Source organism: Aspergillus luchuensis, chromosome 1 (genome assembly GCF_016861625.1).
Source record: "Aspergillus luchuensis IFO 4308 DNA, chromosome 1, nearly complete sequence".
Taxonomy (NCBI): Eukaryota; Fungi; Ascomycota; class Eurotiomycetes; order Eurotiales; family Aspergillaceae; genus Aspergillus; species Aspergillus luchuensis.
This window is the reverse complement of record NC_054849.1, coordinates 5,646,027-5,662,003: the sequence shown is the minus strand read 5'-3', so window position 1 is coordinate 5,662,003 and position 15,977 is coordinate 5,646,027. Positions and strand designations below refer to the sequence as shown.

Here is a 15,977-nt window from a genome sequence, read left to right as displayed (position 1 = left end):
CCCACCTTCCGTCAGGATCACTCAAACACGATATAGTATAAAATCATTCATATGAGCACATAACAAGCGCAATCCTGTACATCGACCCTCGGTCAGAAAACAAAAAGCAAACGCCGCTTCCAAAAATAGCAAAACGCCGTTAATCATGGTCCGCAACCGGTAAGATGCAACGGGACATATAATAGAAGAATAAAGGATAAGATATGTATGGTGTAGTAGAATTATGGTTTTTTCTTCATGTGACTACTCCCTGGTTCGGCCGAGGAGTTCGCGTCGTCGCCTTCTAGGATGCGCCAAAGTCGGCGGGGTGAGAAGCCGCTGCTGAAGAGGTAGATGCCCACGAGCCAGGCGGCAAAAAGATTAGTAAGGTGATGGAGAAGGTAGCCGTAGGAGACGCCGTAGACTGCGGAGTAGATGGCAAGGGCGAAGAGAATGAGGGAGGTGACGTTTTTTAGCCTATTCAGTTAGTTTTGAGATTACACTAGTATTGAAGGAGCATACCGTGAGCTGACTCGAGGGACCATCGTTCCTGTCGTCATGGCCTCAACGAGCAGGATAAACGGCATAATTGACAGCACATTGTGGTGGGAGGAGAATGGCATGAACCAATGCACCACAAGGTTATGTGCCCACACGAGCAGGACAAGGATGTTGATCGGCAGGATCCACAGCATCAGGAGAAAGATCGAGTATGTAAGATTGGCGAAATTATAATGAGTCGTAGATTTCTGGGATTATTAGCAAACGCAAGTCAACAATGCGAGTATGCATACCGTCTCTTTCGCATGCCATTGGGCTCGCACGCAAGTAGCGAGCTGCACGATGCACGCCACCATATAGGCAAACTGATACGGGATAGTAGTCGCAACAAGAATCAGCAGAATAGCGGTGTTAATCAACCGTCGTCTGGGCGTAGGGGCCGAAAAGATGGGAAGGTTGCTGATATGGTCAGCATTGTGCATGCAAAATAATAGAGGATAACTTACCCCTTGTCATCACGCTTGATATACCCTGACTTGCTGTTCAACAGACCATAGAAGAAAGACAAAACCGACAGCAGGGACAGAGCCACATAATTCATCATCACGCACACGCCCACACTGATCAGACCGAACACAGGAACCAAGAACCAAAAGAAAGCATCCTGCGATCCCAACAGTAGATCATTCTTCGTAAAATCAACGGGCGACTCCGTGGAGTTGGTGCGCCAATGGAATGGATCATCGCTTGGAGGCAGCGTAGTCGACGTAGCCAGGGAAGAAGCCAGCAACGACATGGCGAGCAGCAAAATAGGCAAAGACGACCGCAGTGTGCTATCCAACCCCTCTGCGAAGGTGATAAAATAACCCGTCTCGTCATAGACCTGAAACTGCTTGCGCAGAACCAAAGCAATTACCAGAATCGGGAAGGCAGCAAAAACGGTGCGGTACCGCATCACGAGCTCACCTAGACTACCTAGGACGTCCACCGACAAGGAGATGTCAACCGTTGACTCGCTGCTCGGATCTGTCCACAAATGGAAAGACACTCCACCAAGGGTGGCTTGCTCACGAAGAGGCGGAGGCATGAACGGAGCGACTCCGTGCAGATTGACATTGACCTGCTTCACATTGACAAAGAACTTGGACTCGTGGGGATCAGGGATCGACTGGCGCAATAGCGGTGCAAACAGCTCGGGCTGTTCTCCGTAACCCCGGCGGACGATCTTAAGCTTGTAATTCAACAAACTCGAATGCAGCGCCGGAATTCTCACCTCAGTGAGCATTGGGCGGTTCGCCGGAAGTCTCATCTTCAGTCCAGCACTGAGCAAGCCGCCCAAGCCCACACGAGCTCGGATGACTGAGTCAGAGCTGTCGGAGAACTCCGCCACCACCCAGCCGCGAGTTGGAGACCGCGCTTTGTCGACCACTGCCACAAACTGGTGCTCGACCAAATCCTCCAGATCGTACTGGAGATACGAGAAAGGAGAGGTCCGGTCATACGCTTGCTTCGAGGTCCTCGTCGACGCTGGTAGGTGTATGCCATCCTCCGCAGCGTTCTTGCAAGCCAGGCGCGTCGAGCCGGCGCTGCTCCCGGAAAAGTCCATGTTCATCGAGAAAATGCTGGCAAACTTGCCGTTGTGCAACGGGAAGACACTGCAGAAGAGAACCTCCAATGTCCCCTGCTCTCCGGGGTTGTCTAATTTCTGATCTGTAAGAAGAGTAAACTTCTTCCCCGACACACCCTGCGGCGGAACGGGAAGCAGGTGGACGTTGGTATTCGGGCTGTGGCCGAGCTCGCGAAGAATTAGTCGCTGGCCTTGCGGCAGGATGATGTTGGTGCTATCTTCCAGCGTCAATAATGTAGATGGTTCTAATAACAGTTAGCAACAGTATCGACGAGTGCTATCGCATACGCACCTTTCTGTGGGAGCGTTCTTTCAGCGGTCGGCTCTAATCCAGTCAAATACCATTTCTTGAAGATCCGCATACGCTCGGCCCTGGGCTTTGTCTGGCTGGCCCGACGGACATCCACCACGTCGAACAACGACTTGATGATTGCCTTGCGGAACTGGTCACACCACGTAATTGACAGATGGTCCATACCGATCCAGACATCAGGGATCGTCGATGTGAAAACCGTGAAGCCGTGCGTGTCCGGAACCAGCGACGAGATACTAGCGTAGTCCGACGGAACCACCGTATCGCGCGAACCACCCGCGATCGAGATCAGCGTAAGGTGCCACAGTGGGTTGTTGTTCGCCCAGGTCTGGGAGTAGGCATCCCGCCAGTAATCGTTAATTTGCTTGTATGTATGAACGATGTCCGATTCGAACGAAACCGGGGGCTTTGCGTGCGGTGCAGACATGGTGACAATCGTGTTGACCGAGTTTGCCTGGTAATTCGTCATTGTTAACGCCGTGCGTGCGACAATGCCTCCCATGGAATGCCCAACTAAGATCACCGCGCTGGGGTCGGGAAGGCCAGGGTCCCTCCGCGACCGTCGCGGATCATGGTAGAGCGAGAGGATGTATGACACGGCTTCGTTGACATATTCCGCTTGATCGAGTAGTGTCTGGCCATGGAAGGCCGCCAGGTCTTCGTTGAAGTCGATCATGAAAAAGTCTAAGCTGCGGGTACCTGATTTGAGCCGCTCCTCATCATGTCGGACGACGTCGGCATAGTGTCTCGAGGCTTCGGCAGCCAGGGAGCGAACTTGTCGATAGCTGCCGGCATTTCCGGGGAGGAAGAGGACAGGGGCACCGTTTAACTGGATGTAGCAGAATACATAGTCAGCCTGCGATCGGGGAGGCAACGCCACAGCCACGCGGCACAATCATTGGCCAGGTACTTACGCCCAAGTTCTCCTGGTTGTACGGGTCGACACCCTCCTCCCGATAGAGGAACAGATTATACTTGCTCGCAAACCGGGTATGTTCCGTATCGAAACCCACCATACGAAGGAAGGTGGGACTCATGACGGGAATTCCACAGCCATCGCCGCCAATCTGCCGTTCGGAGAAGGACCGGAGGATGAAGAAGAGAAATATCGAGGCGACCAGGGTGGTGAGCGCGGTCAGGATGGAAACGGGCCAGGGACTGCGGAGGCGCGACGGTCGAAAGCGGAGGTGACCGTCCGGGGAGGCTTCCATGGGCAATCGCTGGGAAGCCAGCGGCATCATAACGGCGGAGGAGCGGGATTCGGTGGAGGAGGAGGAAGTGCGCCAAAGGCTAGAATTTCGGGAACGCGGATTGGAGGCATCTCTACGAAGATCGAAGCTGGTGCCGGTCCTGGCAGCGGCCTGCGGACGCGAATTTTCCGGCGGATCGAGGACTTGAGGCGCAGGACTCGGGTCTGTCGGGGTGCGAGAGACGGGGGCCAGGGATTCTTCAGCGTCGTCCTCGGCTGGCGAGCCAGACGAGCGTCTGTGCATTGGAAGAGGCGGCGATCGAGATACTCATCCAGCACGTATGGGGGGGGAAGGGCCGGGTTCGGAGGCAGAAGGGGAGGAGGAGGAGAAGGCGGTGGTGGTGTCTTCGGGGGAAGAGGGTAGGATCGTAAGGAATCTGTGGGGGGGAAGGAGGAGCAGCCAGGCGGCAAGGGGATCACGGCTGCTTGTTGGACCCTGAGGAAAAGGCTGGAATGCGCCAACGGATCGGATCGCGAGGAATTGAGCGAATGAGGGTTTGCAGCTGCCGGTAGTACCAAATGCAGGAGAGATATATTAGTTGCGTTGGAGATTGAAGCTGCTCCTCGTCTTCTTTGCGGTCTTCCCTCTACCTCCTGTGGGCGTTGAGACCGGACCCTTGCAGTCGGGGGGTTTGGGTTGCGGACGAACGAGGGAGTCGCCGACCGGGGAAAGATGAGGAGGACGGAGAGATCCCAATGAAAGAAAAGGAAAGGCAAACCGAAACGACCGGATGGGAGAGGAGGAGGTCGAAAGGAGAGGGAGGGAAAGATGAAGCCCGAAACGGAGGAGGAGCGAAGAGCGTAGCAAACGAAGACGAGCAAGTGAAATGAAAGATGAAAGTTGTAAGGGAAAGTTGAGAGCAGCGCCAGTCCCGGTCCGGGGCTTGGCGGTTCTGGTCGGCGTCTCTCTTTTGCTGCCCTAGCTCTTTGTGTCGGGATGACGATCTCAATTCATTTCTCAGGGTCTGATTGATTCATGACCCTAATTTGAGTTGGCTGATGGAGTGCTGAGCTTATGGTTCATGGTTCTTACCAACATGTTGATGGCTGTCATTATTCAGTGGGGATATGGAGGAAATCCATGAATTGTACTCTATGTGCCCTCCCCTTCTGTCTCTGACATCAATCAGTTTAGTTTCCTGGTGGATGTATCCTGACGGTACTACCTCGGGGGTTTCGAACATCGTCACCTCATCATCTTTTTTTCGCCCCTACCCACCGCTTCTATTTGCAATGCAGATGCATTAGATCCCGTCTATCTAGACTCAGATTATTTGCAGTTCCACCTCACGAGTCAAGACAAGAGCGTCGCCGATCTCCGCTCCACGAGATTGCGATGCCAATGTCCGAGAGTGGATCCATTTTTCCTATGATCTCGATCTAAACTCAAACAATCAGCTATTTCTACTGGTATTCTATACAAAGAATTCGTTAGTAATGGTATCCTACGAGTAGAAAGTATATTTCCAACGTGCATTACAGGACTGTCTGTCAGCATCCCGGTTCACTGCATTGGAATGAATGCAGTTTAGTTCCAATCCGTGCGGGGTTGGCTGGTTGGTTGCCTAAGGAAGAATCTCCTGACCGGCTGGCTGTATAAAAGGGTCTGTGTGCCCAGGGGAAATGGCCACTATTCGAACATTTTTGCTTACTTCCTGCCATCAACATTATCTATAGTATGGTAAGTTGAAGCTTTCCTTGCTACTTAACAAGAGATGATTATAATGATGATCCTCCATCTTCAACCCGGTGATCGGTCCCAAAGGGGATCAATGAGCATCGATTATTAAGCAGATTCTGATGTCCTTCTTACTTCTTCTACAATCATCATCGGTTGTTATTGTACCAGTGCCTGGACTAATCATATCGATTACAATAATTTAGGTATCTGCGACATCCCCACTGATCTGTTCTGTGTCATAGACTCTACAACGCGATAGGATGTTGGGCCAGGTGGAGTGAGACATCTCGGGACGGAGTCAAACAATGGACTAAGCCAACAAACATAGCGTACAATCTCAGGCATTGCAAGCGGCTATATAACATAATGAATATCACTCATCTCGTCACATCATAACATCATCAACAGTACATCTAACCGACTGATCGAATCAACCCTCCACCATCCTCGACGTGCCCTTCTCCGGATCACCCTCTACCTCCACCTCCCCATCCGTTCCCCGTTGTGCTGCCACAACCGCCATATCGCCATCATGCGCGACATCGAACTTGCGACCTAGCCGCTCGGGGCCGATCAGCGTCACCAAGATCGTATATCCATACACACAGCCCATAAAGATACAAATGACCTTGCCATACTGGTACCGCTTGGTACCATCCTCTGTGGGAGGCAAGGGAAACCGTTCCCCGATCGTGGACTCGATCGTCGAACTAGCCGACGAGACGAGGTTGCCCAGCTGGTAGGCCGTACCTACCGCGAAGGTGCGGATAGCACCCGGCGACAGCTCCATCAGGTGGATGGGGATGACACCCCATGCGCCTTGCACGCAGAATTGTTCAAAGAATGCAGCAGCCATAACGCTGTGATTCGTGACAAAAGTGTAAGGGTAGAGGAGCGCGCCGCCAATAATGCAAATGAAGACGATGGAGAAGCGACGTCCAAATATCTGACTGGCCCAGCCGCACGTAGTACCTCCGGTCAGGGCGCCGAGGTTGGCGACGACCTGGGTAACAGTAACGGCATCGGCGGAGAAGTTGAATTGGTTTTCAAGCAAGGTCGGGTAGAGATCTTGGGAGCCGTGAGACTGGGGTTTGGTTAGTGACGCTGAATCGACTGAATTGAGTAAAGTATGCATTCAAACGTACCATGAAGTTGAAGCCAGCCATGAGCAAGACCAGATAGATCAGGAGCAGCCAATGTCTCTTCAGGGCTGTATTACCCTCGGACAAGAAGGTTGTAGTCACTCCACCGCGAACATGCTCTCGAGTGGCCTGGCGCTGAAGGAAGGTATCGGTCTCCGGCAGGAACATCCGGTAGATGATGATTAGCACGGGCGGGCAGGCCCCAAACCAGTAGAGCGGTCGCCATCCGTGGGAGGTAGTATTGACCAGGCCGCGTGCAAATGCGGTAGCCAGCAAGTATCCAAACGCATAGCCCTGCTGCAGCAAGCCAGACACGATACCGCGCGCCTCCATGGGACAGTCCTCAAGCGCGGTCGCCGCGGCATTGCCGTACAACCCACCCATGGCGATGCCAAAGAGAGCGCGACAAGCCAAAAATTGTTTGTAGGTCTGACAGAAACCCGTACCCAGTTCCAACACGACAAACAGGAGGTTATTAACGATAAAGGGCCACTTGCGACCCCAGCGATCGGCAGCGACTCCAAATGTAATGGCGCCCACGGAGCGGAGCATCAGCACCAAGGTGATGCCCCAGGTGATGTCGGTGACAGATTTGTCGAAGGTTTTTGCAAGATCGGTGGCAGTCAAGGACACGGTGAAGAAATCGAAAGCATCCCAAGTCCAGCCGGCAAAAGCAACCTAGAGCCGCGGTTAGTCATGGCGCAAGAAGAGGGTCCGGCGTCTGAGGTTTGGGATGAAACATACCCCAAAAAAGAGCCATTGCTTCCGATTGAGGAGCATGAGAGCCTTGAAGGGATTGGGAGCTGGGTTCATAGGAGGCACCAAGGTTGTAAGACGAGTGGCCATGTACTTGATGGGACTCATCGTGGACTGCTCATCCTCGTCAGCAGCTGATAGCTGGACGGGAACGGGCACCCCGGTGGAGGGTTTGTCCCCTTCGTAGTAGTGGGACATGATGGAAGAAGGGAGTAAAAGAACCACGGCGAGAGCGCGTCTACAAGCGCTGCGCGGTTGGGAAAGTGAGAAAGAGAAATGGATGGCCTGGTCGGAGAAAAAAGAAACGAACGAGCCATCAGCTGGCGGGGAGCAGGCTTTTATGCCCCGATTATCGGGCAGAAGGACGAAGGCCGTGAAATTGGAACAGAAAGCCGACGACGGTGAGCATGGCCGGACAGGTGCCGATCCCTCCCATGACGAGCAGGAGGAAGATGCATCTTCCGGAACAGATGGGTCCCATCAAGTCATCTGGGGAAGCTTTGGAAAGCTAGAGAGGAACAGAAAGCAACGAGAGAGGTTGGAAAGCTTAACGCCGCCCCTCAACCAGAGTTTCTGGGCAAATCGTAAATGACCGGGGGATTTCCTTAGTCAGGCCGGATGCCATCATCACGCTCTAGCACTGCTTGTTGTTCCTCTGTCTTTGTTTGTATGAGCACTTTATTTATTTTTGACACATCGTTGGCCATGTCAATTGCTCATCTGATGTAATCGAGTGATCTGAGAGCCTACTGTCTTTAGTTCTTTTTGTGAAAGAATGTTAAAACTCTCTCTCTCTGTGTGTGTTTTCCCCCGCCAAGATTTCCCCAGATTTACTGCCAAGCGGCTCTCCAGCTCCAACTCCACCAGCCAAGCCCGCCTTGTCGCGGCTTGTCTCTTTCTCCCTCTTCTTGTTTCCTCCCCAGATCTGGGCTTCCATCTATGAAAAAGTCTCCATCGTACTCTCTGTTCTGTCTCCTGTTTTTTACGCCGCAATTAACGGCTGCACAGGGTCCTATCAACTCTAAATAAATTCCAGACCGCCAATGGCCGCCGGGGTAAGCGAACAATTTAAAACCCTCACCCCCCGGCCGTGCGTGGCTCCATCGCGGGGTAAAACCCCGAGCTATCCTTACCCTTAGTTCTATCTAGTTCTTTCTAGTCCCAGACTACCAACTCGCCTAGTAAACTTTTCACTCTCCCACTGGCATCCCGTCAGCCACCAACTTGCTCGCCAGGTCTTTCTCCCAACGAATCAACGGTTCTCGGCCCGGACACGAGACCCAGTTCGTTCCATCCCAAGAATCCTTCTGCGCGCGGATTTTGCCCGAGCGCCCCTCCCTCGTTGGCCGGATTACAATGTTTTTTTCTTTCCTTCCCTCCCTTGCTACCTGTCTTATCCATCGCTTCTCAGCTCCGCGGGGGTGCCATGGGGTGAATTAGTCCCCATCTCGGCTCTGGTCAGCTGGTGCCGCACAATAACCGGACGGCAGTCAATCCCCGCTGAGTGGAAAAGAAATTGGCCACCGTCTTACTTAGGAAGTAGTCTATATCCCTCTCTGGGGTTTCTTTCGATTATTAACCTGCTTTGACTCACCGGTGTGGTGGTCGCACAGAACGCCTAGATGTCCGCCAAATGGTTACTTACGCGTACGACCTTTTTTATGCAACAGTTCAGTTCATAGTAATACCTTTGTGCGATGTTCATATGACGATTCCAAGACTCGATTCTAGGCCAGGCTGGAGTGATAGTACACACTCACATAGACCCCCGCCTGGCTGGTATACGCTAGCGACACCCACGAGTGAAGCCGGGCAGACTGCTTGAGGTCTTCATCCGGACTGTCATCAATGTCAGTCGGAATAACTGTGATCGGGAAAGGGCAGAACTCACAACAGATACTGCACGTTAGCCACATAGCTCCGAGCCTCGTCCGCCCATCCGAGCGAGTCAAAGAAGCGCGCCAGCGTCTTGGCCACGAACATGTCGTTCCTCCCAAGAAGTGGGAGGTACAGCTTCGGGATGGGCTCGTCGCGGCCCGGTCGGATCTCATAGTTCCACATCAGTATTGGCGCCTTAGAAGGATGTTGTCCTTGTTGACCGTTGCCCTCCAGAAATCCCCATAGCCGTCGGACCAACTCCAGGCCCTGCATCGTAGCCGAATCCTTCAGCCTTCCACCCATGGTCCATACCTCCTTTACCTTTTCCATCCTTAAATCTCCAAGTACCCCATAAACCTTGATTCGGGACTTGGCCGAATCGACAAAGTCCCAAGCCAGGTATGTGTACTCATTGAATCCCCCGCCTTCTTCCATGTAGTCAATCACCTTCTGGACTGCCTCACTGTCTCTTCTCTCTGCTGTCACATTTAGCTGGTTCAATGAATCACGGAGTAATCGTTGCATAGGCACGCCAGACGCCTTCTCCTTCAGCCTGAGAAAAGCATACCCCTTCGTATCCACACTAGCTGCCCCAACCCTCTCAAAGGTGAACCCTATATTATACATCGACTGCACTGAGTCCCTCTCAAACTCCCCTTGTTTCACCTTCAACGTTTCCGTCTCACTGATTCCAAAATCCCTAACGAAATGATGGTACAGCATGCGGTCGAGTCCTCCCAATGTAGACAGTCGACCAACCAACCGCTCCGTAGCAGTCTGATTGAACCGATCACTAGATGTTCCCGCAAACTCACAGATCGGCTCAATGCCCACACGAACGGTCGATGCATGGTGATCCTGGAAATTAACGCTCATCTCAATCGGCAGGTCGGTATAGGTCATAACGCTTGGCCAGCGCTGCGGATACGGTCCGAGAGCGGGGACAATGTGATTCCGCGCGAAGAGTAGATATTCGAATTGCATAGGCACAGAGTAGCCTGTTAGTTGCAGCAGCCGACCAAGGAGTGGGCCAATGTTCCGCCACCAGGACGATTCGGCACCATTGGTTGAGGTTTGGTATTTCACGATGGTATCCCATGGTTTTGAGGTTGTCTGGGAGTCGGTGCCAGCGTTCGCCTTCTGATTCTCAGGCAAATCGTCAGGTGGTGATGCCTCCACACCTTTTGGATGAGATGAGACTTCGTCCCTCAGGAAAGGTGAGGCCATTTTGGTTTAATTTATCTCTCGAGGTAGATGATGCTCGCAGATCTGTTGGTCCAAGAAGTCAGTGTATTGCCCTTATACAAAAGGCAGTATGATCAAGGATTTTACCGTTCCCACCCCGAACGAGGTTGAGGAATGTCGCACTTGTCTGTCCTGCGGGCATATATGCATTCTAAACAGAAAGCCACAACAAGGCGGGCACAAAGCCGATACTTGTGTAACCATTCAGATATGCAACGCTCTTCGAAAACCTTAACACTCCGCTGCAGGTAGTAAATTTCCGAACTCCGGTGTTGCCGCCTGAAGTTTATGGAGCGCATTGGCGCTGAGAGACTCTGGTTTAGAGTTAATGACGTTTCAAGAAAATACGGGGGTGCTTGAAAAGACCTGATTTTGGGCCATAGAGATACTCTTCGGTAGGTGCAGAATGGATCCCTTTACTGTTTATTTTGGAGAAGAAAATTCCAGGGACTAATTTAGTTCCCTTGAATTAAGGAGAGAGGGGGCTGGCGTGAAAATGGGTCCACAACAATGCACAAAGATGGACAGATGTGGCATCTACCAGGTACATCGTATGACCTTAAATAACTGGCGATTGGAAAGCTCAACCGGCTACATGTCACAAGCATAGTACCAGTTCAGGCGATGTCAAGGATGGGTACTAGCCTGCTTAAATCACGCCAGGATTGCAGGAAACGATAGAACAAATGCGAAAAAGGGGTCCCAGATTCAGGGCCCATACATGTCCTGCTCGGGTTTCTCCGCTTCATGCGACTGTGAGAGCAGATGGACAATATTGCCGCACACTTGAAAAGACCATTCAAGAATTTGGGTAAGCCGACATAAGATTGGCATTGATTGTACCACCGACTGAACTCATCATGAACACTAGGCAGCATCGATACAACTTCACTGTTGTAAGTCCTTGTTAGATTAAACGTCGCTCTCTAGCAATTCCTGATATCACTAACGCCCTTCTCGTCACAAGTTTGGCTTCAAGCCTGTGGTCATGATTATGGAAAATGGACTACAACTACAAGCTGGAGCATTCACTCTAGGCGTGCTAGCTCACAGCCTCTACTTTCGCTCTGGCGAACACCATCTCTATCCGATTCGGTATCTCTACACATATGGTGGCTTGTCGATACTAGTTGCTGCAACGATTCAATATGCACAAAACATCTCATTTACGCGAGCAAGCACCGCATCTCTGAGCCTAATATCTACACATCTGCTGGGCCTATACTGCAGCCTCATCATTTACAGGACGTTTCTTCATCCGTTAGGACAGTTTCCCGGCCCCCTAGGTGCACGTCTATCTGGGTTCTGGCTACCAGCAAAGCTTCTTCACCAACCCCTCTACCAGGTCCTCGAAGAGTTGCATAAGAAGTACGGACCATTTGTGCGCATAGGCCCATCTGATCTCTCCATAATCCACCCCGATGCCGTAAATATCATCTATGGATTTAAGTCCTCCTGTACTAAAGCGCCCTTCTATGACCTCGGTGCACCAGTGCAATCGCTACATGCACATCGAAACAGGGAAGCTCATGACCAACGACGGAGAGTATGGAGTCCAGGCTTCAGCGATAAATCACTTCGAGCATACGAAAAACGCATTCAAGTCTACCGAGAAAAGCTGATCAAGCTCTTAACATCAGCCGGCGATGGTCAAGCTATTAACATCAGCAATTATCTCACATGGTACAGCTACGATGTGATGGGCGACTTAGCTTTCGGTAAAACTTTCGGCATGTTAGATGCTAGTGCCAACCACTGGGCAATACAGATATTGAATGATATGCTCAAACCGTTGGAATACTCCGTGCCTATCTGGGCCCTTCGGCTGCTGGGCTCCATACCGGGGATGAACAAGGATGCTTTGCGATATGAGGAGTTTAGCCATCAGCGCTTGAAGACGAGAATGAGGGTATTGTCTTTGAGGCTTTTTCCGCTGTTTTATGCTCGGTTAAATCGCTTATGCTTTTAGGAAACGCCCGATATACCCGATATCAGCTCGTCGCTGCTCGTGGAGTTGCAAGGACGAGTACCTACAACTAAAGAATTCTATCAGTTGCTTGGGGATGTTGAATTGATAATTGCAGCAGGGAGGTATGCACCTCTTCGAAGCTATTCTTTCTAGCAAGGCAGACTCACAAGTGAACGATAGTGACACTACCGCAGCAGCTCTAATCACCATTATCTACGAGCTGGCTAAACACCCAGTACACGTGAAGATGATCCGCGAGGAGCTAAGTCTATGTGCTGTCGAGCCTAGCGGGGAGTATATGCACGAGAAAATCGCGGGCTTGAGACATCTCAATGGGTTTATCAACGAGGTGCTCCGTCTACATCCTCCAATTGGAAGCATTATTCCTAGAAAGACACCACCAGAGGGCATCATGATCGGTGACACCTACATACCAGGAAACATGACAGTTTCTTGCCCGCAATGGGTTATTGGAAGATGTAAGTGGACTATATAATCCCTCAGTCTGACAAAAGCAAATGCTCACCTTTCTAGCCAATGCCTTCTACGAGAATGCAAATCGGCTCCTCCCTGAGAGGTGGTACAGATACCCTGAGGCGATGAAATATGGATCTGCCTATGCTCCTTTTTTACTCGGTGGGTTATATCTTTCAGTTGCTGGATTTGCCAATATTCTGAGGGAGGCGCTACCGCCACACCGGCCAGGCTTCCTCCACACCAGCCTTCGCTCATGCCACACCCTCCGCCTATCTTGTAAGGTAAGGTCCCATTCATTTAAAATGTGGCCTCTCTGATTTGTTTTACTGCTTTTCCAACATGGGTAAATTTCAATACCTAAGATGCTGAACCCATGCCTCAGGAACAAAAGTCCTAAGAGTAGCAGGTGATAGGATTCCGCCTGTTCTAGAGCCCAAGCCTTGCCTTAAATGGATGGGATCTTATTTTATAAGATAGGCAGAGGGTGTGGCATGAGCGAAGGCCGGTGTGGAGGAAATCTGGCCGGTGTGGCAGTAACGTGTCTGCTTATTCTAACCACGCCTGTAATTGCGAATTTAACTATTTCAAGGCCCCTACGCATGCATCGGCAAACCGCTAGCACTCATGAACATGAGGACAACTGTTGCCCGTATAACAATGACATTTGATTTACAATTGCCATCGAACGATGACGGCACATTGCTCGATAAGAATATGAGGGAACATTTCTCTAGCTACATCGAAGGCGCCTACATCCTCTTCAAGAACTTGCAGACAAATCAATAGTCAAGACAAAGGGTCAAAGATAGATGGATTTGATCTATCTAGATCTCAAGGGGCTGGGTGGTTGGTTGGTTGGTTGGAAGAGGTGATCGTCGGAGACCACGCAGGAAGAAGAGGCGAAGGATCAGCTGACAGCTTCCTGGAAACGTGCAGAAGCGTCTTGTTGTTTGTAAGTGTCTGATAACGAAGATGATCTAAATACATGCAGTAAAACGGGTGAAGAAGATGTTGTGCTCGAGACCTTTGATTTCCGCGACAGCGGACTTGATCTGCTCGTCCAACTCTTTGGACAACTGGTAGTCGGGCGCAAACGACTCGGCGCGTTCAGAGTCATGGCGTTCTACAGCATCCACTAGCCCTTTGCGGGCAGTGTCCCATTGCTCGGTCTTCACACGGAGAGCTTCATTGTGTTCACGTTCTCTTTCCTTGAGTCGTGCTATCTCTTCTCTCAACTCCTTCTTTCTTAACTTTTGGCCTTCGGTGAGGTCCCGGGGGGGGTAGAACCCCCTCCGGGACCTCAACCCCGGCATCTTCGAGGGCATTAATAATCTATAAACTTAGTATCAATATCTATCAATAACATAACAGTATGATATCACAGAACCCAGTACAGTACCACATAGATACACTAAATCTTCTAATATAGAAAACTTACTTTTGAGCGTTCCAATTGAACCTGAGTGGGCCCGCGATGAGGGGGAGCAGCGGCGGTGGCGGCGGTGGGGAGAGGACGACGAGCACCTCGACGAGATGTAGCAGCTGCAGTAGCAGCAGTGGCATCAGGACGACGGACACTACGACGCGGGGGAGTTAGACGCACAGAGTATCATCAGATATATTGCATCACCTGAGCTGCTTAGACTCATGCTCACCTTTCCGTAGTTGTCTAGAGAGAAGAACAAAAGATCAACACTCTTCTCGCTCATCACCAGAGTCAGAGTCCATCATGAGATAACTTACTACGTATCTTGATATGGGGGGGCAAAGGCAGTCCCATTGTTCAGTTTTGACTCGAAGAGCTTCATTATGTTCTTGCTCTAGTCCTTTCAGTCGCGTAATTTCTTCTCTCACTTCTTTTTTCCGCAACTTTTGCCCTTCTGTGAGATCTCTTGTGGGGGGTTAAAACCCCCTCTGGGATAACTACACCAGCATCCTCGAGGGCATCGATAATGGGGTTAAGTATGCCTGGTCCAGCGCTGAAAGTTGATCCTCTAGCTCTTTCCGGGAGGTAGACCACTCGTCCATCTTCACATTGTAATCCTCCCGGTACTCCTGTTCCAGTGCCTTGAGACGCTCCAGCTCGCGCCGGAGCTCTCTCTTCCTTAGCCTCTGGGCTTCGGTGAGCACCCTTGTCGGGGGCAGAACCCCCTCCGGCACAACGATGCCGGCATCTTCAAGTGCATTAATGTAATCTTCATGATATTCTCGCTCAAGTTCTTTCAGTCGTGCTATCTCTTCTCTCAGCTCTTTCTTCCGCAGCTTCTGGCCTTCGGTGAGGTCCCGGAGGGAGTTTTACCCCTCCGGGACCTCAACTCCGGCATCTTCGAGGGCATCTATGATTTATAAACTTAGTTAGTATCAACATTTATCAATGACATAACAGTATGTTATCAGATCAATCTTAATCAGACATCTTCTAATATAGAGAACTTACCTTAGACCGCTCGAGCTGTGCCTGAGTGGGCCCGCGAGGTGTGGGAGCAGAGGCGGTGGCTCGGGAATGTCTTTGGCGAATAGTCAGTAATGTATGTAATTGTCTTGAGAGAAGAACAGAAGATCAACACTCTTCTCGCTCATCACCAGAGTCCATCATGAGATAACTTACTACGTATATTGATATGGGGAGGGAGAGAGGTTGTAGATAACGAAGAGGAGAAGAGAAGGAAAGAGAAGAAGAAGACGAGGGAGAAATATATAGAAGATTGTGGGCCCTATACCCTGATGTCCCAAAAGGGTCTGGTCACGCTTCACACAAGGTGAATAGAAGAGGGGTTGTCACTACAGGCGTCGGTCATTAATACGGTAATCGATACGAGACATACAGTCAACACGGGAGTGAAAGAAAAGTGAATGCAAAATGATTCACAAGCAAAACGGTGATGAGGTTAATGACTCCGTTGCGAGGAAGTGTCCTTCAGGTATTCTAGCCAAAGAAGTTGGGAAGGTAGCCGATCCTGACTAGAGTGAATCTCTCAACATTACATAGTCATTCTCTGTCTGATGCCATGTAGAATATTCTGCTATTGTGGACTGACTATCGACTGGACAATTTGGTTTACGTATACAATAAAATGTGTCTACCAGGCAGCAGGCAGAGGCTAGCTCGGGATAGCTGGCCAGCTGCGCACCACATTTATATCTGCTTTTGTATGAATAC

At 50.9% G+C, this 15,977-nt stretch overlaps 6 protein-coding genes across 6 annotated transcripts; 1 reads left to right on the top strand and 5 right to left on the bottom strand.

Moving 5' to 3' along the window:
• Positions 1–221: 221 nt before the first annotated feature.
• BST1 (GPI inositol-deacylase) lies at positions 222–3,913 on the bottom strand (the record flags this gene model as incomplete). Its single annotated transcript, XM_041684443.1, has 6 exons — positions 222–456; positions 502–728; positions 774–939; positions 987–2,352; positions 2,400–3,249; positions 3,335–3,913. 6 exons carry the CDS (start codon positions 3,911–3,913, stop codon positions 222–224), a joined length of 3,423 nt encoding a protein of 1,140 aa, XP_041538627.1.
• A 1,867-nt stretch (positions 3,914–5,780) lies between these two features.
• On the bottom strand, positions 5,781–7,446 carry AKAW2_11906S (sugar transporter family protein; the record flags this gene model as incomplete). Its single annotated transcript, XM_041684442.1, has 3 exons — positions 5,781–6,434; positions 6,496–7,170; positions 7,237–7,446. 3 exons carry the CDS (start codon positions 7,444–7,446, stop codon positions 5,781–5,783), a joined length of 1,539 nt encoding a protein of 512 aa, XP_041538626.1.
• A 1,529-nt stretch (positions 7,447–8,975) lies between these two features.
• AKAW2_11905S (uncharacterized protein) lies at positions 8,976–10,353 on the bottom strand (the record flags this gene model as incomplete). The annotated part of the gene is made up of 2 exons (XM_041684441.1): positions 8,976–9,087; positions 9,140–10,353. The coding sequence occupies 2 exons, from the start codon at positions 10,351–10,353 to the stop codon at positions 8,976–8,978; spliced, it is 1,326 nt and encodes a 441-aa protein (XP_041538625.1).
• Positions 10,354–11,057: 704 nt separating this feature from the next.
• Positions 11,058–13,134, top strand: AKAW2_11904A (cytochrome P450; the record flags this gene model as incomplete). The annotated part of the gene is made up of 6 exons (XM_041684440.1): positions 11,058–11,182; positions 11,243–11,267; positions 11,339–12,280; positions 12,341–12,462; positions 12,521–12,819; positions 12,875–13,134. The coding sequence occupies 6 exons, from the start codon at positions 11,058–11,060 to the stop codon at positions 13,132–13,134; spliced, it is 1,773 nt and encodes a 590-aa protein (XP_041538624.1).
• A 660-nt stretch (positions 13,135–13,794) lies between these two features.
• On the bottom strand, positions 13,795–14,597 carry AKAW2_11903S (uncharacterized protein; the record flags this gene model as incomplete). The annotated part of the gene is made up of 3 exons (XM_041684439.1): positions 13,795–14,149; positions 14,256–14,394; positions 14,561–14,597. The coding sequence occupies 3 exons, from the start codon at positions 14,595–14,597 to the stop codon at positions 13,795–13,797; spliced, it is 531 nt and encodes a 176-aa protein (XP_041538623.1).
• A 143-nt stretch (positions 14,598–14,740) lies between these two features.
• AKAW2_11902S (uncharacterized protein) lies at positions 14,741–15,410 on the bottom strand (the record flags this gene model as incomplete). The annotated part of the gene is made up of 4 exons (XM_041684438.1): positions 14,741–14,991; positions 15,117–15,153; positions 15,255–15,324; positions 15,385–15,410. 4 exons carry the CDS (start codon positions 15,408–15,410, stop codon positions 14,741–14,743), a joined length of 384 nt encoding a protein of 127 aa, XP_041538622.1.
• Positions 15,411–15,977: the final 567 nt, after the last annotated feature.